General features: G+C 32.8%; 3 protein-coding genes across 7 annotated transcripts in view; 2 read left to right on the plus strand and 1 right to left on the minus strand.

Annotated features, from left to right (window-relative positions):
• Positions 1-20823, plus strand: part of LOC108002596 (uncharacterized) — a 352190-nt gene that overhangs the window by 1640 nt on the left and 329727 nt on the right. For all 5 annotated transcript variants that reach the window (XM_062078870.1, XM_062078876.1, XM_062078872.1 and 2 more), the window contains exon 2: positions 11501-11663. The gene's annotated coding sequence lies outside the window, so the exon portion shown is untranslated. The remainder of the gene's footprint in view (positions 1-11500; positions 11664-20823) is intronic.
• LOC108002594 (uncharacterized) lies at positions 1129-4716 on the minus strand. The gene is made up of 5 exons (XM_017064360.3): positions 4549-4716; positions 3771-3868; positions 3498-3702; positions 2947-3426; positions 1129-2295 (listed from the first exon to the last, which is right to left on the minus strand). Exons 1-5 carry the CDS (start codon positions 4622-4624, stop codon positions 2171-2173), a joined length of 984 nt encoding a protein of 327 aa, XP_016919849.1. The 5' UTR covers positions 4625-4716; the 3' UTR covers positions 1129-2170.
• On the plus strand, positions 5219-6479 carry LOC108002595 (probable rRNA-processing protein EBP2 homolog). Its single transcript, XM_017064361.3, has 3 exons — positions 5219-5382; positions 5453-5536; positions 5608-6479. The coding sequence occupies exons 1-3, from the start codon at positions 5308-5310 to the stop codon at positions 6397-6399; spliced, it is 951 nt and encodes a 316-aa protein (XP_016919850.2). The 5' UTR covers positions 5219-5307; the 3' UTR covers positions 6400-6479.

The raw sequence follows: 20823 nt of genomic DNA on the forward strand, positions 1-20823 counted from the left end.
TTTTAATTCTGTTAATGATTAATTAAGAAACAAAAGAAAAGAAAAACATATAATATGTTTCTATGTTAAAAAAAAAAAAAAATTAAGAAAAAGAAAAATAGAACGATGGCCATTCAGGTGTCATTGATAGAAACGATGACATTTTTAAATTTAATTAAATTTATTCATTGACAAATATTAATTCATGCATTAAACAGTATGGCCAGCCGTACTCATTTCTATCACAAAAATGTTAGTTTCACTTAAAAACAAACATAATCGTAGATACTACAATTTTATGACCAGATTATTAAGAAATTATAAAGCAATGATAAGAATGACTAGTATATAATTATAAAAATAGCAAATTTACTTAATTAAACATATCAGAGGTTAGTACAAATGAAGATTAAATAAAGTTAGATTAAGCTGTACGGATATTTCAACTATGTCTCATCTAGCAAAATAGACGAAAAATAAAAGCAATGAAAGAAAGCAAATATATTAACATAATACGTCACGATACAGATATTCTAGTCTTAGTAGAAAAGTTTCTTAAAAACACAATTATAATGATTGTAATGTTGAATTCTTAACAACAATTTATATCTAGAATTCAACACACCTAATGACTTTTCATCTCATAGAAACTAGTTCAGTATCAAAAAATTTCTTAACTTAAGGGCATACGCAATGCAAATAGTACGAAGCATCATTTAAATAAAATATCTTACAAAAATATTTAATTGTTAGTTGACTTTTAAAGAAAATAAAATTAAGTTCTGTCTCATTAGATGAACAGAACAATGAATACATAAATTAAACCACAATCTTCAAATAAGTAAAATGAGCAATAAATATTAAATCCATAACATTGATACAAAAAATGCGATGCTTTAGATTTGCGTTTGCCATTTATACAATTACTATTTTTCAAAATCTAATGATATCACTTGATCAGAACCTTAGTACCAATCGTTTTCAATTAAAAAATCTACCTACGTATTACATACAATAAACAATATACGAACACTTTTGTTCCCCTTCTCAAAAAAGTCGTTCAAGATAAAATGCTAGATCTAAAGCATTTTTCGTTGGTAGCATAGTTGGAATATAAGAACACATACGTTGACATAATTCATCTATAAATTTGTTTGTTTTTTTTTTTTTTTTTTTCATTTGTTCCTTACTTTAAACATATCAAACAGTATACTGTGCATTCACGTCCATAATACTGTGAATGAATTCTGTCTTAATTCTACGCAGAATATTACGATATTACTGCATTGGCATTCATATGCACTTTTGTTGTTGTTGTTAGGTGTACAAGTTCAGTACAAAAGTTCGATTACAAACGTTAGAAAAAACTATTGTTATTCTTTCGTTTTTTTATCCATGTCGCTTAGAAACTGAAGTCTTAATCTATGCTCTGGAATGCTGTATGAATAATACTTCTAATTTGACATCGATGTATATCAAAAATCGTCACAAGTTTAGATATCATACAATGGGCAAAAACTTCTCTTTTCATTATTGTGCAAAAATTCAGTTCGATGATTGGTAAAAATTAGAGGAAGATGTAACGTGATTTTTTTTTATATAACGATGTTAAAAATTAGTTCTTAAATTATATCTATATATTGTGCCAATTTTACAAAGTTATTAAACGTCAATAAATTCGCAGTCAACAAATTAAAATATATCTTTCCTATTAAATTCTTGCTAAGTTAATAATATCTATGTTTACTTTCCGAAATATTCTTCCTATAAGAATCATCAAAAAATCGTATTTACCAATACTTTCATCATTATTATATAAAAACTACTAGAATCATAACAAAAAGAATTATATCTATGAGTAAAAATATTATAATCAGTATATATAGCTATTGAAATTACATATTTTTTTCTTTTTTTTCTTTTTTCTTTTCTAATATGCATGGAAATAAGAATTAATTTAAATGTCATAAAAATCTTGTAAATCGATTTTTGGAATATTTGAACTATTATTTAGTGATTTATAAATATTTTGCAAGCCTTATGTATATAAAATTGCATCATTTTTTCTCTTTTTCCTTACTATAAAATCTGCGAAGAATTGATCAAATACAAGAAAATCACAAAAGAAAGCTAACTTTTCATTTCATTCAATTAATTTTTTAACGCAATTTAAATTAAAGACTAGTTAAACTTAAATTCTGTTTAAAGAATCGATTGCCTCACCATTTGCAGCTAATTTACATTTTTTTTGTGGATGATTGTAAATGGTCTGCAGAGGTATATGAAGCAATTCCACGATTTCAATAAAATTAGGCTCTGCAACAAAGAAATGAACATTTTAGAATATTTAATATTATAATCAATATATAAATATATATTTTTTTCATATTTTATATGTTTTATATATTCATATATTTTTTTCATAATCAATATAATTAAATTTTAATCAGTCGAAATAAATCAAATAAATAATTTTTGAAATTAATTTATCTCAAATATATTATTAATAAGATTATTGTAGGCATAATATTCTTTCAGAGATGAATATTTAATACTTAATTTAAAACTTAAGACTAAAAATTCGATTAAAGCTTATTAACATTAGGAAAACTTTGAACTGCTATAACTTCGAAAATAGTGAATTCCGATGAAGAGTGAGGAATCATTAGAAGCGCGAAACCTTTCTCTTTAAAACGATTTTTCATTTATCCCGATACTACTTCAAATTTCGTCATATAAAAAAAAAAAATATTTAATCATTTATTATTTTTGTCTTTGTCGCTCACTCGAATCTTTCACTCGCACCTCGTTTTACTAACTTATTCCAAATAAATATGTATTTTACATATTATATATAATATATTATATATCATATATCATGTTTTATATATAATCTATTTTAATATAATATATTTTGCATATATAATTTGCAATTTAATAATCATTTATATAATATCGTATATTTACCATTTTCTGCTGTGATATATCCGTGTCTAATTAAAAAGTCAAGAGCAACTGGAACTGATGTTGTTTTAAAATGTGAAGACAGTATCCTCTCTATACATTCATTAACTGGAAGCAATTCAAAATTTTCAACCTCTCCATCATTGTTACTTGGTACAAAATCTGGTGGCAGTTCAAGATCGTATACAAATTCTGTATTGGGAAATAGACCCCTTTCACTTTCAAAAAACAGAGATACACAACCAACACTTTTTAATTTTGCAATAAGATTATTGGGAATACTGGCTTCTTCTCCAGCTTCTTTTATAGCAGTTTCATTAATACCAAATCCCACACTCAATCCACCGCTCACCATATTATCCCAATATCCAGGCCAAGTTTGCTTATTTGGGCTACGTTTTTGTAACCATATTGATAAACCTTTTACAGGATCCATAACATATCCATTAATATCTACTCCATATTTACGAATCCCAAATAAGCCTATAATAAATAAATAATAATATTTTTGGAATAAGTAAAAATATTAAGAAAATTATGATTATTATTCATACATGTAGCAGATCGATCCATTTTAAATAATGGTGGAGTATTGAATTCTGCCCGTACTTCATAACATTCTTCTCTCCATCCTCTTAATGTTATGAATTTTCCACCTGCACGCCATTCTTTTAAAACTTCTTCAACTCGAGCACTTCTTTCTGCATAGTCTCTGAATGCTGGATTTAGTTGTACATATTCAGGATGTACTTGAAATACCTTCAAGATAATATTTAAAATAAATATTAAAATTCTATAAATTATTCTACAATTCAATATATGAATACCTGTGGATAATTTAATAATTCTTTCATTACATCTGGACGTACAAGGCCAACTTGTTGACCATCAACAACAAATGCTCTGCATTCCCCTGCATGAAAACCTAAGAAACATTAAGAATATCGAAATATTATTATTCATTAATATATTACCATAAAATTTAATAAATAAGAAATATATAAGATCTATTTATATATACTATAAAATGCTAATAATATAATAAAAAGAAAAATAAAATATAAAACAAATTTAATAAGAATTATATATTTTTATTATTATAAAAATATAACATAGTATAATATTAATCATATTACGTTTTTAAATCTAAAAAAAAAAAAAATACTAAAAATTTTTATTATTAAATAGATTTGGTTTATATTTATATTTATATTTAAACTTATATAACAAAACATTATTATATTTCTAGATTATCGGATATAGATAATACGAATTCTTATCCGTTGATAAATATACGTATATATGTATATGTAACAAGAATTTATTCAAAATATTTATTATCAGAAAAATGGGAAGAATTTTACAAATAATAAAAAAATAATAGATGCGATAAATTTTGCGAATATTATTTATATTTCCAAAAAATATAGACAGAGTTTTTGTTAATCCACTGAAAATATGAGAAAGAATACACAACAAACTCGAAATCAATATCTTAGTAGACAGGACGGAAAGCCATACGTTTCTGTCGTAATCATTAGAAAATTAATTCATTGATATAAAAAAAAAGACCAGACATGTTTAAATATTAATAATACGACTTACCTGACAGGTAGAAGCAATTAAATTTGTTAGCAAGTTTCAATAAACGTGACATAGGTTTCTTATCACTATCCGTCATGATATTTCGCTGTCGTTAACCAACTGTGACAAAAAATTCTGGCATAGAATATATTATTTCAGACAGGAACTTCACTTTAGAATTTCTCCACCTAAGAAATGGAATTTGGACTGAAATCATTATATATGATTGGTTCGTATCTTGTTTTGTGTACTTTTCATTTTTTCATAGATTTAGAGATAAGATAACTAAATTTATTTCTTATGTCATACAACACAGATTTCTTTTTTTATTGTAATGGAAAATAATCATTGATAATATTAATAATTTATAATTGTCTTCATTTATAGAAAATAATACGCAGCTTTGTTTTTATTAAATATTGTATACTTTTTTTTTTAAATGAAATCTTAAATATGCAAATTTTTAAAAATTAAACTGACATTTATAATAAATCTGATAATAACATCGTGATAATTTTTATAATATAAAAGAAAAATTATTACATACAATTTTTGTAATATATAATAAATTGTTTACAAAAGCAAAAAGAATGTTTAATATTTTATTTTAATAATATTTAAAAACAATAAAAAAGCTTATCATTTAAACATTGTTTCAAATATATTCCTATATTCCCAATAGATAGCGCTAAAGACATACATAGAATACACTGATACATAGAATATACTGTTTACAATAAGAGTTTTAAATTTATATATTCTACAAATTTTACTTAAAAAATGAAAGTGAAAAGAGCTGTAAAAGCGTCATCGTCTTCCGAATCCGATTCGGAATGTAATTCATCAGACGAAGAAGTAAATACTATTTATATTTCAAAATATTTAATATAATTCTTTTCTAACCTATATTTTTTCACGTGTATAGTTGAGACAAGCTTATGCAGAAGGTTTATTAAAACCTGGTTTAAATGTAGTTGAAAAAAATAAAAAAGCACCAAAAAATTGCGTTGTAAGTATAATATAATTAAATGTATGAATACAAAAAAATAATGAGAGGATCATAATTGGGATCATTTTTAGTCTCTTATGAAAAAGAAGCTAGAAGAAATTAAATTGAATTTACCATGGATTGAAAGATTAGATTTGATCAATGCACCAGCACCTTTAGCGCCAGAATTGGCATTGCAAATGCAAGAACAGGAAGACAGACGTGCGAAGCAATTGAAAGGGAATAAAAAATTACCTCAATATGATCCAGCAGATGATCCTGTTCTAAATGATTTTCGTAGAGAAACAATGTTTCACAGACAGGCACAAGCTGCTGTTATGGAGGGTATTGCCCGATTAAAAAAACTTGGTATTCCAACAATTAGACCAGATGATTATTTTGCTGAAATGGCAAAATCAGATGCTCATATGCATAAGGTCAGAGAAAATCTAATGAAACAACAGACAATAGCGCAAAGATCAGAAAAGGTTAGGCAATTGAGACAACAGAGGAAAATAGGAAAACAAATGCAGATAGAAGCAACTTTGAAAAAACATGCAGAAAAGAGAAAATTATTAGAAGAAGTCAAAAAGTATCGTAAGGGTGTAAGAAAAGATCTTGATTTCTTAGAAGATAAACAGAAACCTCAAGGCAAAGCAGTGGATCAAAAAGCAGCAGCAAAACGTAAAATGAGGGATGCTAAATTTGGTTTTGGTGGTAAAAAAAGAGGTAGCAAAAAAAACACAAGGGCAAGTTCCGCAGATGTGTCAGAATATAAAAGACCTTCACTACCAGGAAAAGATTTGAAGAAAAAAAAAGGAAAATCAAAGCAGAGATTAGGAAAAAGTCGTAGGATACAGATGAAAGCAAAGAAAAAACGTTAATAGCGATAAATTAATTGACAAAATATTTTATATAATTAAATGGCATTTACTTGTAAAATAAATATTTTATGTAATCTTGATATTTTTCGTTATTATTTCTTATTTTTTATCGAAATATTTTCGGAATCTCGTTTGGTAGACAATGAACAATTGCAAACTGGACTCGACAAAAGAATTTTTATTACATATGTAACTACGTTCAAATGCATCTAATGTGAAAGCATTCAAACGTATGCAAAGATAGATTGCGTAAAGATATATATATATAGAACAAAAAAAATCTTTTTCTCTTTCCCAAGTTAGATAACATACTGTTTCGTATTCAAATGAACAACATTTGAAACCTATATACGATATTTTCGAACTTAATTATATTTTCTATACGTAATATTTTCTCTTTATGCACGTTGAAAAAATTATCATCGATGTTAATAATTCAATGCATAATTTAATATTGATTGAAATTTTACAATGGAACGTCGTTGTTAGAAGATTGGTAAAATTTCCATTACAGAAAATGAAAGAAATTAAATTTTATCGCGCACATATTAAGTAACAACTAAACAAAACAAAGGGAACAAAGTAATATATAAAAGAACGGTAGGAGGTTGCATGATGGATAACTTAATCTACAAAGTGACTCTCCAATATTTTTCGATCCATTCAATAATGCCCCATTAAATTATGAAAAATCGAGAAGGATATGGGCAAATGATAATAGCACGAGCACGTGAATCAGAATAATCTCTCCATAATATCGATACCGGCAGAATATTTAACATGTGTCGTCCATTAGACAATCCACTGTATCTACAGGGCTTGTAACATGCATAGGAATGCGATTACACCGCATATTACATGCGCAGCCACGTTTGCATTCGCATAGAGATATGTATATACACATAACCCCTTTCCTTCACCAATCGTCCCTTGATTCCACATAATATTAATTATTTATTCTGATAAAAAATTAAAATGCTTTAAAATTAAACAATTTTTTTACTATTTAATTTACAGAGCATTTCAAACTTTAATGGGTAAAAATATGAATGAAAATTTATCATATCTCATTCTCGAAGATAAAAAAAGATCATACGATATCATAAATTTTTAGAACTTATTTATTAAATCTTTAATATTAATATAATTGCTTGGAAAAAATATATAAACATAAATGTTACGAACCATTATCTTAAAAATGGATCATTGAGAAAAAAATTAGAGATTAGCAATATGTACTCGTGATTGAATTCTTCATATTAATTTGGCGAATAAAAATACCATGCGATCGTGTTGTATGCATAAGGCTTGACCATTTGTGTGCAATCGCGCGAACGTGGCCGTGTATATTTTTTACAATAGCCCCGGGTTATTGTATTTAAATCCAGAAGCACTCTCGCGCTGTATTCTCCGCTCTGTCTGACGCAGACACGAGATCTAAAATAGATCACCCGTGTAATGTGTTTTTTGTCGCATTCGGGGGTCATATGAAAAAAAGAATTGAATTTTCCCTTCACTCGGTTTCTCTCAGGAAATTTATCATTGAAAAAAATTACATTTTTTTTTTAAGAGGTAATACCTCTAACGAGCTACTTGTCTCGTATCTTCTGACCTCGTTAAAACTTCCCTTATTCGTCTTGATGCTACGAAAACTCGTAAAATAGCGAAATTATCGTACTTTAGGTTATTGCAGGTGACTATGCTCCCAATAATTGTTGAAACCAAGTTGTTGTTAATATTTTAAATTTACCTGATAATTTAACGTTTGAAAATAAAATAGAACGCGCGATGTAAAATTACCAATATTTTTATCTTTAATGGTATAACAAAGAAATGATAAAATATTAATCTAAAGTGAATATTTCAAAAAAATGAGGATAATAAACCGTACGATTTACACGATCAGATTCAAGAAATTCATGGCAAGAGCACAGCCAGTAGTGTATGAATTTATCGAATAAATTCGAGAGGTTTTCCCGTGTATGGGACCACACACGTGATTCCGTGGCTCGAGGACGGAAATATGGACAGGTATCTCGCGCAGATATTTGTATTGATGACAACCGCGGCATGACATGTATCCTCCGTCGGTCGCTAATGGGTGAAATTTGTTTCGCCATTGCCTTCGGGCAATTTTACCCGATTTCAAATTTCACCGAATTCACGTACCTTTCCCCTCGCCTCCCGTATACGACCCACCATGGTGTTTCGTGTTCACGGAAACCTGACAAGACGATAAAATATCCATCTCAATTATTTAGACCCGTTTCGCGGAAAATTCAGATCGGTATTAATCGATGGGGCGCGTTGATAAATTGATGCAAACTTTCTTTCGCCAATGTTAAAGTAACTCTAATAAGCGGTATCACAGAATCACACAGATTATCGTTGGATCTTTTAATGGAAGTATGGAAGTGGAGAGATTATTTTTGCGAATGTAGAAATTTCTTTATTCTTAGATATATCATCGTGATCATCAAAAGAATAGGCGGTTTCTTTTATTTTCCAGACAGAGTTTTTAAATTTATTTAAAATCGGCCATTTGGGATAATAAAGTGGGTTAAATCTACAATATCGTAAAATCGTGTGTGCACGAACGGTACGGATCCGTTTGCAACTCGAGAAATAGAAGACGAATGTCGATAAGTCAGAAACGGTATAACGAAATCGAAACCCCCCGTGGATTTTAGCATAAAAATAGTACGACGTCCGATGTATTCGGTGCGTTGAAGGATATAAAACATTTTTCAGATATCTCCGCTCGACATGATAGACTTTATCCGACTGGTAACGAAAACCATTTCGAAAATGGATTTGGCAAAGCCTTTTAGGATTGAACGAAAAAAAAAAAAGAGAGAGAGAGAATAAAAAAATAAAGAAAAAGAAAACAAGAGTTCTCCACGATACATATATTAAACAGAGAAATTTTTATGAATACTTTAAAGTAAATTTTCATGTTCCTTTTCTCTTTCTATCTTTTTTTTATTTTTTTTAAATTCTCTTCTATCTCTCTTTTCTCTTTCACAAAATTATGAAATGTATAACTATGTTCTTGAAATGTTTCAAATGGAAGTTGTTACCAGGTTACTTTGTAATCCAACGAACTTGTCACAAGTCCTCGGTTGTAACGTTGATTAAAAGTTAGATTACACAAAGTTATTCCATTTCTTGAATTTTTAACTTTATTCCAAACGTCGTTAACAATCGTTTTAAACGCATTTCGGAAATATGACGATAGAGAGTTTCGACTGGAACACTCGATACAATAATTTCAATATTCGATACGTGATCGAATCAACCTCCATCCGATTATTAATTAAATAATCAGCTTCGTATTTCTTCGAATCAAAAATCAAAATTTCCAAGCTCTCCTATCTCTTTCATCATATTCACTTTTCTTCACCTTTTCAAATTTTCAGACTCCAAGTCAAAATACTTTTCCAAACTCCAAAATTTCAAAGTTCCGGTGTCTTTTTCGCTAATCCATCCTCACGTATCCCACCTCGCTCTTCGTTACCTATTTCCTCAAATATAATTCCGAAATCCAAATCCAAAGTTTCAGAAAACTTCAAAGTTTCGGTATTTCTTTACCTTCTTTACCTTTTTCAAGTACACTCACCCTCTCACCCATACTTCTCTTCCCCTTTTCGTCAAACGATTTTTCCCGGAAGCGTAAAACGGTGCTCACGTCGGCACGTGGCCGTGTTAGGGGCCGGATCGAATAATACACTCGTCCATAGACGAGATAGTTAGCCCTTGGTTACTTCTACCCCCGTTGTGTTCCATAAAGCTCACGGTAAATCGACTGTGAGCGGGCGCGGAGCAGCCAACGTCGCTCTCTCCCGTGTTCCACGTACGTAGCTTGGGGTGGTGGTAGCACGGAGGCAGGGGGAGAGAGAGGATGGGAAACCATTATTGAAATGCAGTAAATGGCCGTGAGTTTCAATTGCCCCTGGGTGCTTCGAGCGTGCCGTTAGGAAAGAGAGGCGTCTACCCCTCCCTATCCCTATCCTCCCTGCGCCAGGCCGCGAAACCACCCTTCCACGGATGGGAGGGAATTACGAGAATTCGCAATGATTCCGCTCGCTGTCGGCGCACGAAAACACACGGGGGGAATCCGGGTGATCGGCCTACGGGCTGCCTCGTGTTCGACGGGCTATTACCTCGGTCTAATGCTTTTCCCCAAGATGCTATGGATTTTTTCTTTTCCTTTCTTTTCTTTTTTTTCCAGCTCGAACTTTGTGCAATTCGCGGCGCGTGACGCTTTTCTTCCTTTTTTTTTTTGATTTCTGTTTTAATTTAAGTTCTTTTGGTATTGTTCTCTTTTTTTTATATTTGGTTTTCGTCATTCGAGAATGAGCATCGATTGACTATCTTTTTCATGGTTTTTTTTTGTTTTTGTTTTTTAAGTATCATGCATTTTCGATATCACTTTGATCCACGCATCCGATATGAGGGTAAAAAGGGAACATTATATCGATCAATGAGTCGATGTTCATTTTCGATGGCATAGCGGAAATAGATGTTTTGAAAGCGTCTTGATGAAGAATTTTTAATTTCTTTGTTCTTTTTTGGAAATTTTTTAAAATTCGAATCGAATTTTAATCATATATTGAAACTGCAATAGCTTTTGTAATCTTTTTATCCGAATTTTTCTTTTGTTTTGTACAAATTTTATGCAAAATTTGCAACGAAATATTTATTCGACGATTTTTTTTTCCCCCGATGAAAAAGTAAACTAGCAGCGGAAGATACTATTCAATCATTGGCGCGAATAACATGTGATCAATTTCCCAGAATAATTACTGTTTGCAGTTATTACGCATCGTGTGGCGCGTAACATGACACGCAGTATTATTTGAACAACGTGACCGTTATAATAGATAAACAAAGCACAACGTTTAACCCTTTCGCCGTGGATGAGATATCACGTGAACAACGTCGTTTCTGCTACGCTGATAAAATTTCCAGAGAAAAATTAAATTTGCCAAATCTTCTCCTAAATATCACAAACAAATAAATTTTTTATAATTTCTTTTTTTTACGATTTTGTATAAAACAAGATATTATACGTAATAATATATTACCGTTTCTGTTACAGAATAAACAAAACGAAATAGATTGCGAAGCATTTGCGTTTGACCCGATCTAACCTCGCATAAAGGATGTCGTGTCGCATCGCATAAGTGACATCGCCTCGCGAGAGAAGATATCTGGCCCATAGTGCCAAAAGGATTAATCGTCTCGACGTTCCTCGGATAAAGGTTAGTTCAACTTTAACCTTTGAATACACGATATTTGACAACATCTATCTATATTTTCTCACGTGACATTATGACATTTACTAGGCGTGTTAAAATGTATTTTTAATATTGAATGTACGAAATTATTTATAATTTTGTATAAACAAATTATTTCCTATTTTTCGTGTTAAAATTCTTACCTCGCAATAATAAATTGTGATTTATTCGTGTACCTTATACATTTTACGATCCATAACGATAATCTTTATGCAAATTCAAGAGTTATAACCGAAGGTTAAGCAATCCTTCATAGAAACGATTACGTAGTCGCAGGTTACGCGAAGCACGAATCTAATTGGTTTAATCTACGTCGGCTAATTAGTTGACAGATTAAAATCACGAATGTCCAGGATCCCTGCAGGTGATTCTTCATCCTCGGTTTCTTCCCAATCTTAATTCAAAGTCAACAAATTGTTTCAATTGAAAAAGATAAGAATAATTATATATCGAAAATTTAGATACGAAACAATATTGAACGATATTAAAATCATCTGATTCTTTTATCATAGATTTAAAAATTCTATTTATTTACTGCATTTAATAACACGTTTCGCATCTTAATCGCGAGGAAAAGATACTATAAGTAAATTCAATGACTATTTAACGATCGAGAAACGTCGAAACGTGGAAAATTTTTATCAAATTAATAAAACGTTGTAAAGGATTTTTTTCTCCCCAAACTCGAGAAGAATAACTTCGATTTACGTACAAATATTCTTGCAAAACGATTGATTTTCCAAAAAAAACCGATCGTCAAACACATCGACGAAACTATAAACCATAAACTATAATTCCACCACAATTTTCCGAAAACGCCTCTATTTATTATTTCCATATCGTTTTGTACACTTTGGCCCACGACCGGCACGCCGCAAATACGCGAAAAGTGTTGAACAGCGTGGCCAACGTTAACAGTGGGCCAATTTTAAGCTTGCCATTAAATCGACGATCAATTATCGGGTCAGGGAATGGATTTGGGGGGTTGGAAAAACAGGATACTCGTCATCGATACGCGGCCACGTTCGATGGAGGCGGAACAAGGGTCGTTGAAGGGGGAGGGGGGCGCAAAACGCGATCGTTTAGGTAACGCAGTCAGGGAGACAAATGCGATATCGCGTCTCTCACGGCGGAATTTCAATGGAGCAGATGATATTCACCGATTCGCAGACGTCGGTAACGAAATTGGACTGGCGTGTCAGTGGCATACCAATAAGCGATACGCGGGCCGGCAAGCCCACGGCCACGCTTTATTTTCATCGCTGAATGTGACGCGACCTATTCGCGAGCAACGAATATTTGTTAGGGAGCCTTGAGAGAACGGACTACGTTCCCTGAGAAAAATCTTTCCACGTTTTTATATCGCTCGTATGAGCCCAAAATCCTCCACGAAGTGTCAGTTTGTAGAAAGTGTTTCGTGTTTCGTGTGATTCTAGAGTCAATTGGGGATAATTCTGATCTCTTGAAGGTATTCGTGACACCTCGAAATGGTGTCTTGTTATTGGCGATCTAATTTAATCCGTTTAAGGGAAACATTGTTATCGGAACTTAGTCGAAATTGATAAAATATTATCAATAGACTGAATTCTCAATTTTTAAAACGATCGACAGACGGTCGTTTTAACGAAAGAGAAAATATAGACGAACTGCTCTGTTATTTAGACGCGTCACATTTTTGGAAAATAATCGTTAATTCCCTCGCGGTTTCCCATTTTTCCACTCGCGTGTCAAAGGAATACGAACAAACGTGTTTCGAAGTGAATGAAAATCGGTATCGTTAAACGCCATCTTCTTCATTGGCCAAGTTCGAAAGATGCAACGATTATATTGACCTGTTTTGCGATGAATGATGAGAAACTCGGCACGATTCGACGAGATACCACAGCGTGATACGAAGGACGGAAACTTCGAAACAAGTTTCATCGGCAAGAACGCTTCGAAATTACATAATTAGTATTATTTCTGGTTTCGACGGCGGAGAAAGAGAAGTCTCTAGACTTTTAGCGCAGTAGTTATCAGTTGAAACTTTCACGAGGAAATTATCACCCTTCTGGCAATTATTTCTTTAAGCTCATTTATATCGTGGAAAAAGATCTGTCTATCTATCAAGGCCTTCTTTTTTTGTATTTTCACGAGGATCAAATGTAAGGAACGATTCTTGTTGAAATTAATCACATTTTTAATTCAATATAGGTTCTTTTTCTCATGATCGTCATCGATGATTTTGATCAACGATCCAGTCTTTTCTTTTTTCCCCCTGTCAGAACGATGTGTCGTCCAGGTTTTAAATATTTAAATGAAGAATCCTTCTCACGCGCGGAATATAGATGAAAGAATATTTTTACTTACACATGCAGTTTTAACTTATTCTTGCAAGCTGGAATTTAAATATCTCCAATTAAAATCGTCGAGCTGCCTTTAAAGGTGGAAATTTAAATTCTGCCGATAAAGCTTGAATACCACGTCGCGCCGCCTGAAATTTTCGCCTCAGCATAGAAAGACTATTAGTTGTTATTTATTCTCTATCGCCTCGCGAAATCTGTTTTCCCTTTTCGCGTGGATTTCACCTGTTTTTCCATCCATCGTGATATCTTTTCGGAATAACACGCATAGAAAGAGAATGTTCAAATTAAAAGTATTTTTTAAAATGATACAAATTGCTTTGTATTTTCTATGACACGTTATTTCAAATATTTATTCATAAAATACGAAGTATATGAGACTTTTTTACGAAAACAATTCGATACAGAATTTAGAATAAAAATTGCTTCGTATATTTAAACATCAGTATATTATAATTCAATATTATTCGTATATTTCATGTAAAAATTATCGGAATAATTATTTTACGTAATAATAATGATATTTGCAAATATTGAAATTATTTATCTAAATTGTATTATTATTATTTCGCTTAATATTAATTTACGCACAATTACGGGAACAGTTCTTGAAAATATTTTCATTTATTACGTCAAGTACTATTTTACCAACGACCGATAATACCGATATAATTGTGCATTAAATACTTAGAAATCCGATTAAAGATCTCCCGATAAAAAGCTTTCAGTAGCGAAACGAATTTATTTTCGCAAATTTTTCCATAAGGGAAATGATACGATATCGATAGACTCTCATCTCCGAGTCCACGAAGACACGAATTGCGAGGCATTCCACACGTATAGCGGAGCGCGCACCGGAAAATCCTTTTTCTAGGGACTTTCACACGCTTACGTATTTTATGTTCTCCCCTATTATGACTGTTGCGTGCCGTGGCGGTGTATCGAGGGCTTCCTCGACGTGCTCGACGCGATACGATGATCTCTGAATCGACCAACCTCTCTTCACCACGGGAAATCGATTGCACAGACATACTACTACGTTTTTATATTTAATAGAACATAACCTTCTACGCGATAAAAATTCTTAGACGATCAAATCGTACCGGTGTCGTGAAATTTTTGTGTGACGATCTATTAGTTGGATTTTAAGTTGCGAAAGAAGTTTCAAAAATTCTAGGTTATGCTTTGAAAAATATACAGGGAAAATCATTATTATATATCGAAGGATATGGAAGTTTTCTATAACTTTTTTTGCAAAATTAATGATATTTCTCGATTATTAAATTTGTTGCTGAATGAATAAACACGTGTATATACTCTTTACCGTCTTGGTTCAAAGATTCGTCTCGAATACAATACCGCGTTTCTGCACGAAAGAAAAAACAGAATGGGATATCATCGACGATATCGACGCGTATTTTTAGATATTTCGAACAATATTCAACCACGCGCTCAAACGAAGTGAAAAGTGTTGAAGTGGTATCGGGACGGGCGAGGATGCAATATTTTACGAATATTGAAAAGTTTCGACGGAAAATACCACTCGATTTTTAATGTTTCGCGAATTCATCGAAAGCTCAACAATGTCCTTCGCAATTTGTTTGTGCGCGGACGATCTCATCGATCCTCTGCCTCCAATTTCCCTCATTTTTATCGCTTACAATATATAATCACGCCCAATTTTTTTATTTTCCCCAAATTTAAAATTTATAAGAACAATATAACGATAAGAACGAAACAATTTTTAATCGTCGCTAAAAATTTCAATTATCTGAACAAATCTAAAATAATTTGAAATAAACATATACCAAAAATACGTACGCTTGCTTTTCTCTTTTTTCCAATATATCTTCCCCTAAAAAACGACCAACTTCTCCAAAACTTCTCCAAAACTTCTCCAAATGCTTCTTGCCCGAATAAAACAAGAGAAGAAAAGAAAGAAAATTTCGAGAAAGAAACGAAAAATCGAATGGCCCTTTAACCAGAAAAAATTGAGCAAGTGGCGCGCGCGCGTTCGCCATTCCTGGCGCAACAATACCCAATACCCAGGAGGGGAGGGGGGAGGGAGAGGAGAGGGTTCGTTTTCCAGGAGGGAATTAAAAGGGATTTCTCTGTTCTTTGGAAAAGAAAAAAAAAAAAAAAAAAAAAAGAACGAGGATCGTTCGAAGGGGGCGGAAATTGAGCAAAAACTCGACAATATCCGCGCATACACGAGGAGAGGCCAGGCCATCGATTCGGTCTCGCGGGGGTCCACAGCCCCTCCCCTCCCCTCCCCCCCTCTTGGCTGATCAACTTTCACGTCCGCTCGTTTCGCGTGGAATTACCAAACGTAATATCGCCCGGTGCCCGTTTTATTCTTGCGGCGTAATCAAGTCGCGAGCGTCGCTCAAAGGACGCGCAATAAAAGAAGTCAAATATCAATACGGCGTGTCTCGAAAGAAATGAACGATGAGAAAGCAAGAGGCTAGAGAGGCCAGGAGCGCATCGTAGAACGAGCGCGTAACCCCGGATCCGGAAATTGTACAGTAGCCACTGCAGTCACGTCCCTGAAATGTGCTCTTTGTTAACGGGCCCCCCCCCCTCCCCTCCCTGCTCTTAATAAACTCGATATTAATCGTTGCCCTTTCCTTCTTCTTCGTTCCTTCTCTCTCTCTCTTTCCCTCTCTCTTTTTTACCTGCGCTCGTTCTCTTTAAACCCTTCCCCCTCCCTCCTCCTTTGCTCTTCTTATTAGCAACGTTGGGCAAATACTCGAAACGTATCCCCGGCTTCTTTTCCTGGTTATTAAGCGGACGGGTAGGTAGACGGCTGGTTTGTGTTTACTGTCTATTCTTATTATATCATCGGAGGAGGGAAGGAGAAAATGTTTTTTTTTTTTTTTTGATTTTGGGAAGATACGATTTTTTTTGGGAAATTGGAAGGAAAATTTTTGTTTCGACGAATTTCTTTTCTGTGGAAACAATTTGTTTATAAGTTTATCGTTCACTTGGAAACAAGCCTCGTGGGATTATATCCACTGAAGAGGTTTTGTTCCTGATACAATGGTAGTAGAAAAACTCGTAAAAATTATTTTCATTTACGAAGTTAGGTTAGGATAATCATTTAAGACTGGAAGACTGAAATATTTTCGAAAGTATTAATTATTTTGATATAATATTGATATATTTGTCGTATGTTTAGCTTATTCTTATAATTATTATCTTAATTACTCGAAATTGTATTTATAAATTAAACTATCGTTACAATCGTAATCAGTTTATACATATTATGAGAAAAAAAAATTATATTGTGTCGATGTTTGAATATTTTAAATTATATAGCTAATACATCGAGGTAGATATAAATCGTTTTGGATTGACGTTTCCTTCCAAATTAATCAATCAAATTTCTTTCACGAGATTTTTCTTTCCATAGTGAACAGTACTTATAATCGGAAATTAATTATTATACTTTATAATTTAACACTTGATTCGATTGATTTTCATTAAAAGATTATTCGATAAAACTGCTATTTATATCCAATATAAAGTGATTCAGTTGAAAAATATATTTAGCACGAGAAGAAACTTGATCTCGTGAAATTTTTAATTAAAAATTAAAAATTAAAATTTTCATAATTGACCGTTTAATCTTGAAAAAATTAAAAGATTGTTTGATATATATATATATTAATATTCGCATTATATCATATATAAGTATTTATGTGTCATACGAGAAGATTAACTCATCCTGGAAAAAGAAATCATCTCTTAATTTATTTATTCCCGTGATTTTAGTCGTCAAGCGATCAACTCGTCTAAAATCGTTGTCCGATTTTAAATTTGTCACGACCTTTCGTAATATTCCACTTGTGAAAATAGGTAACGAATCGGCAGATCAATCAAAACGAGACTGTTCTGAATTTTTACTTCTGATTATATTTTAACGAATAATGTTTCTACAGACACAACGATACTGATTCATGAATTTTAAGATCCAAAGTTCGTGTCTGCACTCTTTTAATTTAAAATTAGGATGATATGTACCTCAAAAAACGAAATTAGATCTTTGCGAATGGCAATGTATAATTTTACTTCTCTTCTTTTTTCTTCTCTTTCTTTTTTTTAATACGAAAATAATGTAATTTTTATTTACTTTTAAAGTGTGGTACACGCAACACATTTCATGTTTGTTAGAATTATCCTTGAGTTTGAAATATGATACCGTATTTTAAGTTGCGTTATACATTTCTAAAGTTCACTCGGGGAAACTTGTCGCGTTAATTTAGCCTCGAACTTTGGAAAATTATCTCAAAAATGGAAACATATTTCACTCTCCGTAGAACCATTCTAAAAATCGGCCTTTGTCTATCGCTCTCGATGTACAGACATATTTTTTCTATCATCATTATTTCATATCTTTCTCGATCGCTTTGTTTAAAAAAGTTGCGCAAAATGGGACCAAACGTTCATCGAATTTTCCAGTCACGAAATAAAAGTTAAACCGTTTAATCAAAAAATTAAAATCCACTTCGAAACTTTCAACCATCGTCTCTACCGTAATCCATGTTTATCCCACAACAAAAGTTCGAAAGTTCACGCAGAAACTCTCTCGATTCCCTATTTCAACGAAATGAATTTCAAATCCCGCCTTATTAAAAAATTAAACGAAAATTTCCCTATACCTGACCATCGATAAAATATTCTTCTGTATCGACTGTCTCGTTTGTCCCATCTTGCATAGACCATTTCCACTCGTCGAACAGTTTAGAAACTATTTCACTTTTCGCCGCACGTAGTGACGGGAGGGGGAGGGGAGGAGGGAGGGAAAAATTCACCCTCGCGTCTTACGGTGTGTATGGTCCTTCTGGGACCGAGGAGGGATGAGGCGTTCCAAGGGCTCGAAAGTGGACCAGTCGAAGAGATAAGGGCTGCAAATTCTCACGAGCCCGGTTGATTTACGAAATTGTCCGTTTAAGACGACCGCCAGGACAAGTTTTGGAATTCCTGTATGTTTCATAAACCGTGGCCCGACCCTTTTCCATGAAAACATGAATTTCGTTGAAACGATATTTTTATCTCGTACGGTTATCGCTTCATGCAGAATTAACCCCCATACCGAAGTTTCTTCTCGCGCCGAAGAAGTTTCCCCGAATATTCATTTCTATTTCCTCGAATGCGAGAAGAACTTTCTAAAAATTCGATCGAAATCGTCCTCCAGTCTTACATCACCAGTGAATATTTCAAACGACGCTTGGAAGAATATAGCAGGGAATTTTTCGTGAAACGGTTGGCACGGTTCACGATCGGCCCATAGCGTTTCGGTGAAATTTATTAATTCACGCGCGTAGATGGCGCTTCGTTACGTTATGTCAACCACGAGTATAATAAGGTACCCATGGTTTTAAAGGATTTTAATTTCATCCCGCATCCCTGTTTTCGCGGGATTGTCCGCAGTTGTTGAAATTGGAGAATCTCGGCCTCTTCTAAAATTCGGCGAAAAATCGTGCACTTTAATTCGTGATAATGTCTCGTCCGGGATCGCGAAATATTTCAGCAGCTCGTTTAAGCAGATTTAAATTGCAGATCCACGGAATTTTTGACGAAATTTGAAGCGAAGTTCGCCAAGTCACCAGAAATAATAACATTTAGGGACGGGAAATGAAAGTTATTAAGATTTTACAAGAGATGGAATTCTTAACCTAACTTTCAACTACTTTTACTTTTGTATCGTTATTATTGAAATAATTAAATTGATATAAATTCGAATATGATCATTAAAAATATCAAAAATCGTTTCCTTTTTTCCTTTTTATAGATTTAATTTTAAAATTTTTAACTCCCCACAAGCGATTATTAACATTCAACGACCCGATATTTAGAAGAAGTTTCACTCCTATACTTTATACTTCTCAGTGCTCGAAAAAAAATTGCGAAGTCGTCCCAATTTCCGCTCGAAATTAAAGATCGTGAAAAATTTTAGAATCTCCTTAGGGCGCTCATAATTCACTCGGGCTCCGCGTAAAACTTTAATATACCCGAAGAGTTTCTGATTTTTGCCCGTGAACGACCGTGACACAATTTATTCGACGTTTAATGTCTAACGCAGTTACACGATAAATATTTAAACCATGGAGGAAAAAAAAAAAAAAGAAAATTAACGGGGGAGTATTCGACTCGCCACTGAACGTTCAGAATATGTAGATGAGGAGGCGATATTATCATAACGTAACGGTGTATCCAAGCTTTCGTGACCATTAACACACCATGGACTTGGACTCTTTCTCGTCGAAGGCGTTTGTGATTGCTACTCATCAGCCGGCTAGCTGAAATTTTCTATCATTACGGTGTGCGTCGACGGGAGAAAATAAATGCCCTTTGAAGCATGGGCGTACGTTTATGCGGGGAAAAAAATTTCGCGTTTCTTGTTCTGTGAAACGATCGAGTTGGAGTCGATAATTGAATTTTGGGAAATAGTACGGTGTTACTGAATCTTTCTTGAGAATCTTTCTAATATTCTTCTCAATATTCGAACGATTCATTTGAAGAATAATCAACGAAAAGGTTATTTCGATATTTCTGTAAGATGAATAAGAACGAGGAATTGAATAGTAGCGACATCTCGGAAAAATTTTTTTGCGGATTGTGATTGAGAATCATTGATACGATCGAAATGATTTTAATAACAAGTTTTCGAATAACTTTTCTCATTTAAGAATTTTATTAACCGGATAATCTCTTACTTTTGGATCTCGAATCGAGTTATCGCTCGTAAATCTATCGATTTAACAGTAATTGAGATAAAA

The sequence above is a fragment of the Apis cerana genome, linkage group LG8 (assembly GCF_029169275.1).
Source record: "Apis cerana isolate GH-2021 linkage group LG8, AcerK_1.0, whole genome shotgun sequence".
Lineage (NCBI taxonomy): Eukaryota > Metazoa > Arthropoda > Insecta > Hymenoptera > Apidae > Apis > Apis cerana.

Coding starts and splice junctions, on each gene's coding strand:
- LOC108002594 (XM_017064360.3), bottom strand. CDS start 4,624: ATGACGGATAGTGATAAGAAACCTATGTCACGTTTATTGAAACTTGCT. Junction 3,869..4,548: donor TAATTGCTTCTACCTGTCAG/GTAAGTCGTATT, acceptor AATGTTTCTTAG/GTTTTCATGCAGGGGAATGC. Junction 3,427..3,497: donor AATGGATCGATCTGCTACAT/GTATGAATAATA, acceptor TATTTATTATAG/GCTTATTTGGGATTCGTAAA.
- LOC108002595 (XM_017064361.3), top strand. CDS start 5,308: ATGAAAGTGAAAAGAGCTGTAAAAGCGTCATCGTCTTCCGAATCCGAT. Junction 5,383..5,452: donor GTAATTCATCAGACGAAGAA/GTAAATACTATT, acceptor TCACGTGTATAG/TTGAGACAAGCTTATGCAGA. Junction 5,537..5,607: donor AAGCACCAAAAAATTGCGTT/GTAAGTATAATA, acceptor GATCATTTTTAG/TCTCTTATGAAAAAGAAGCT.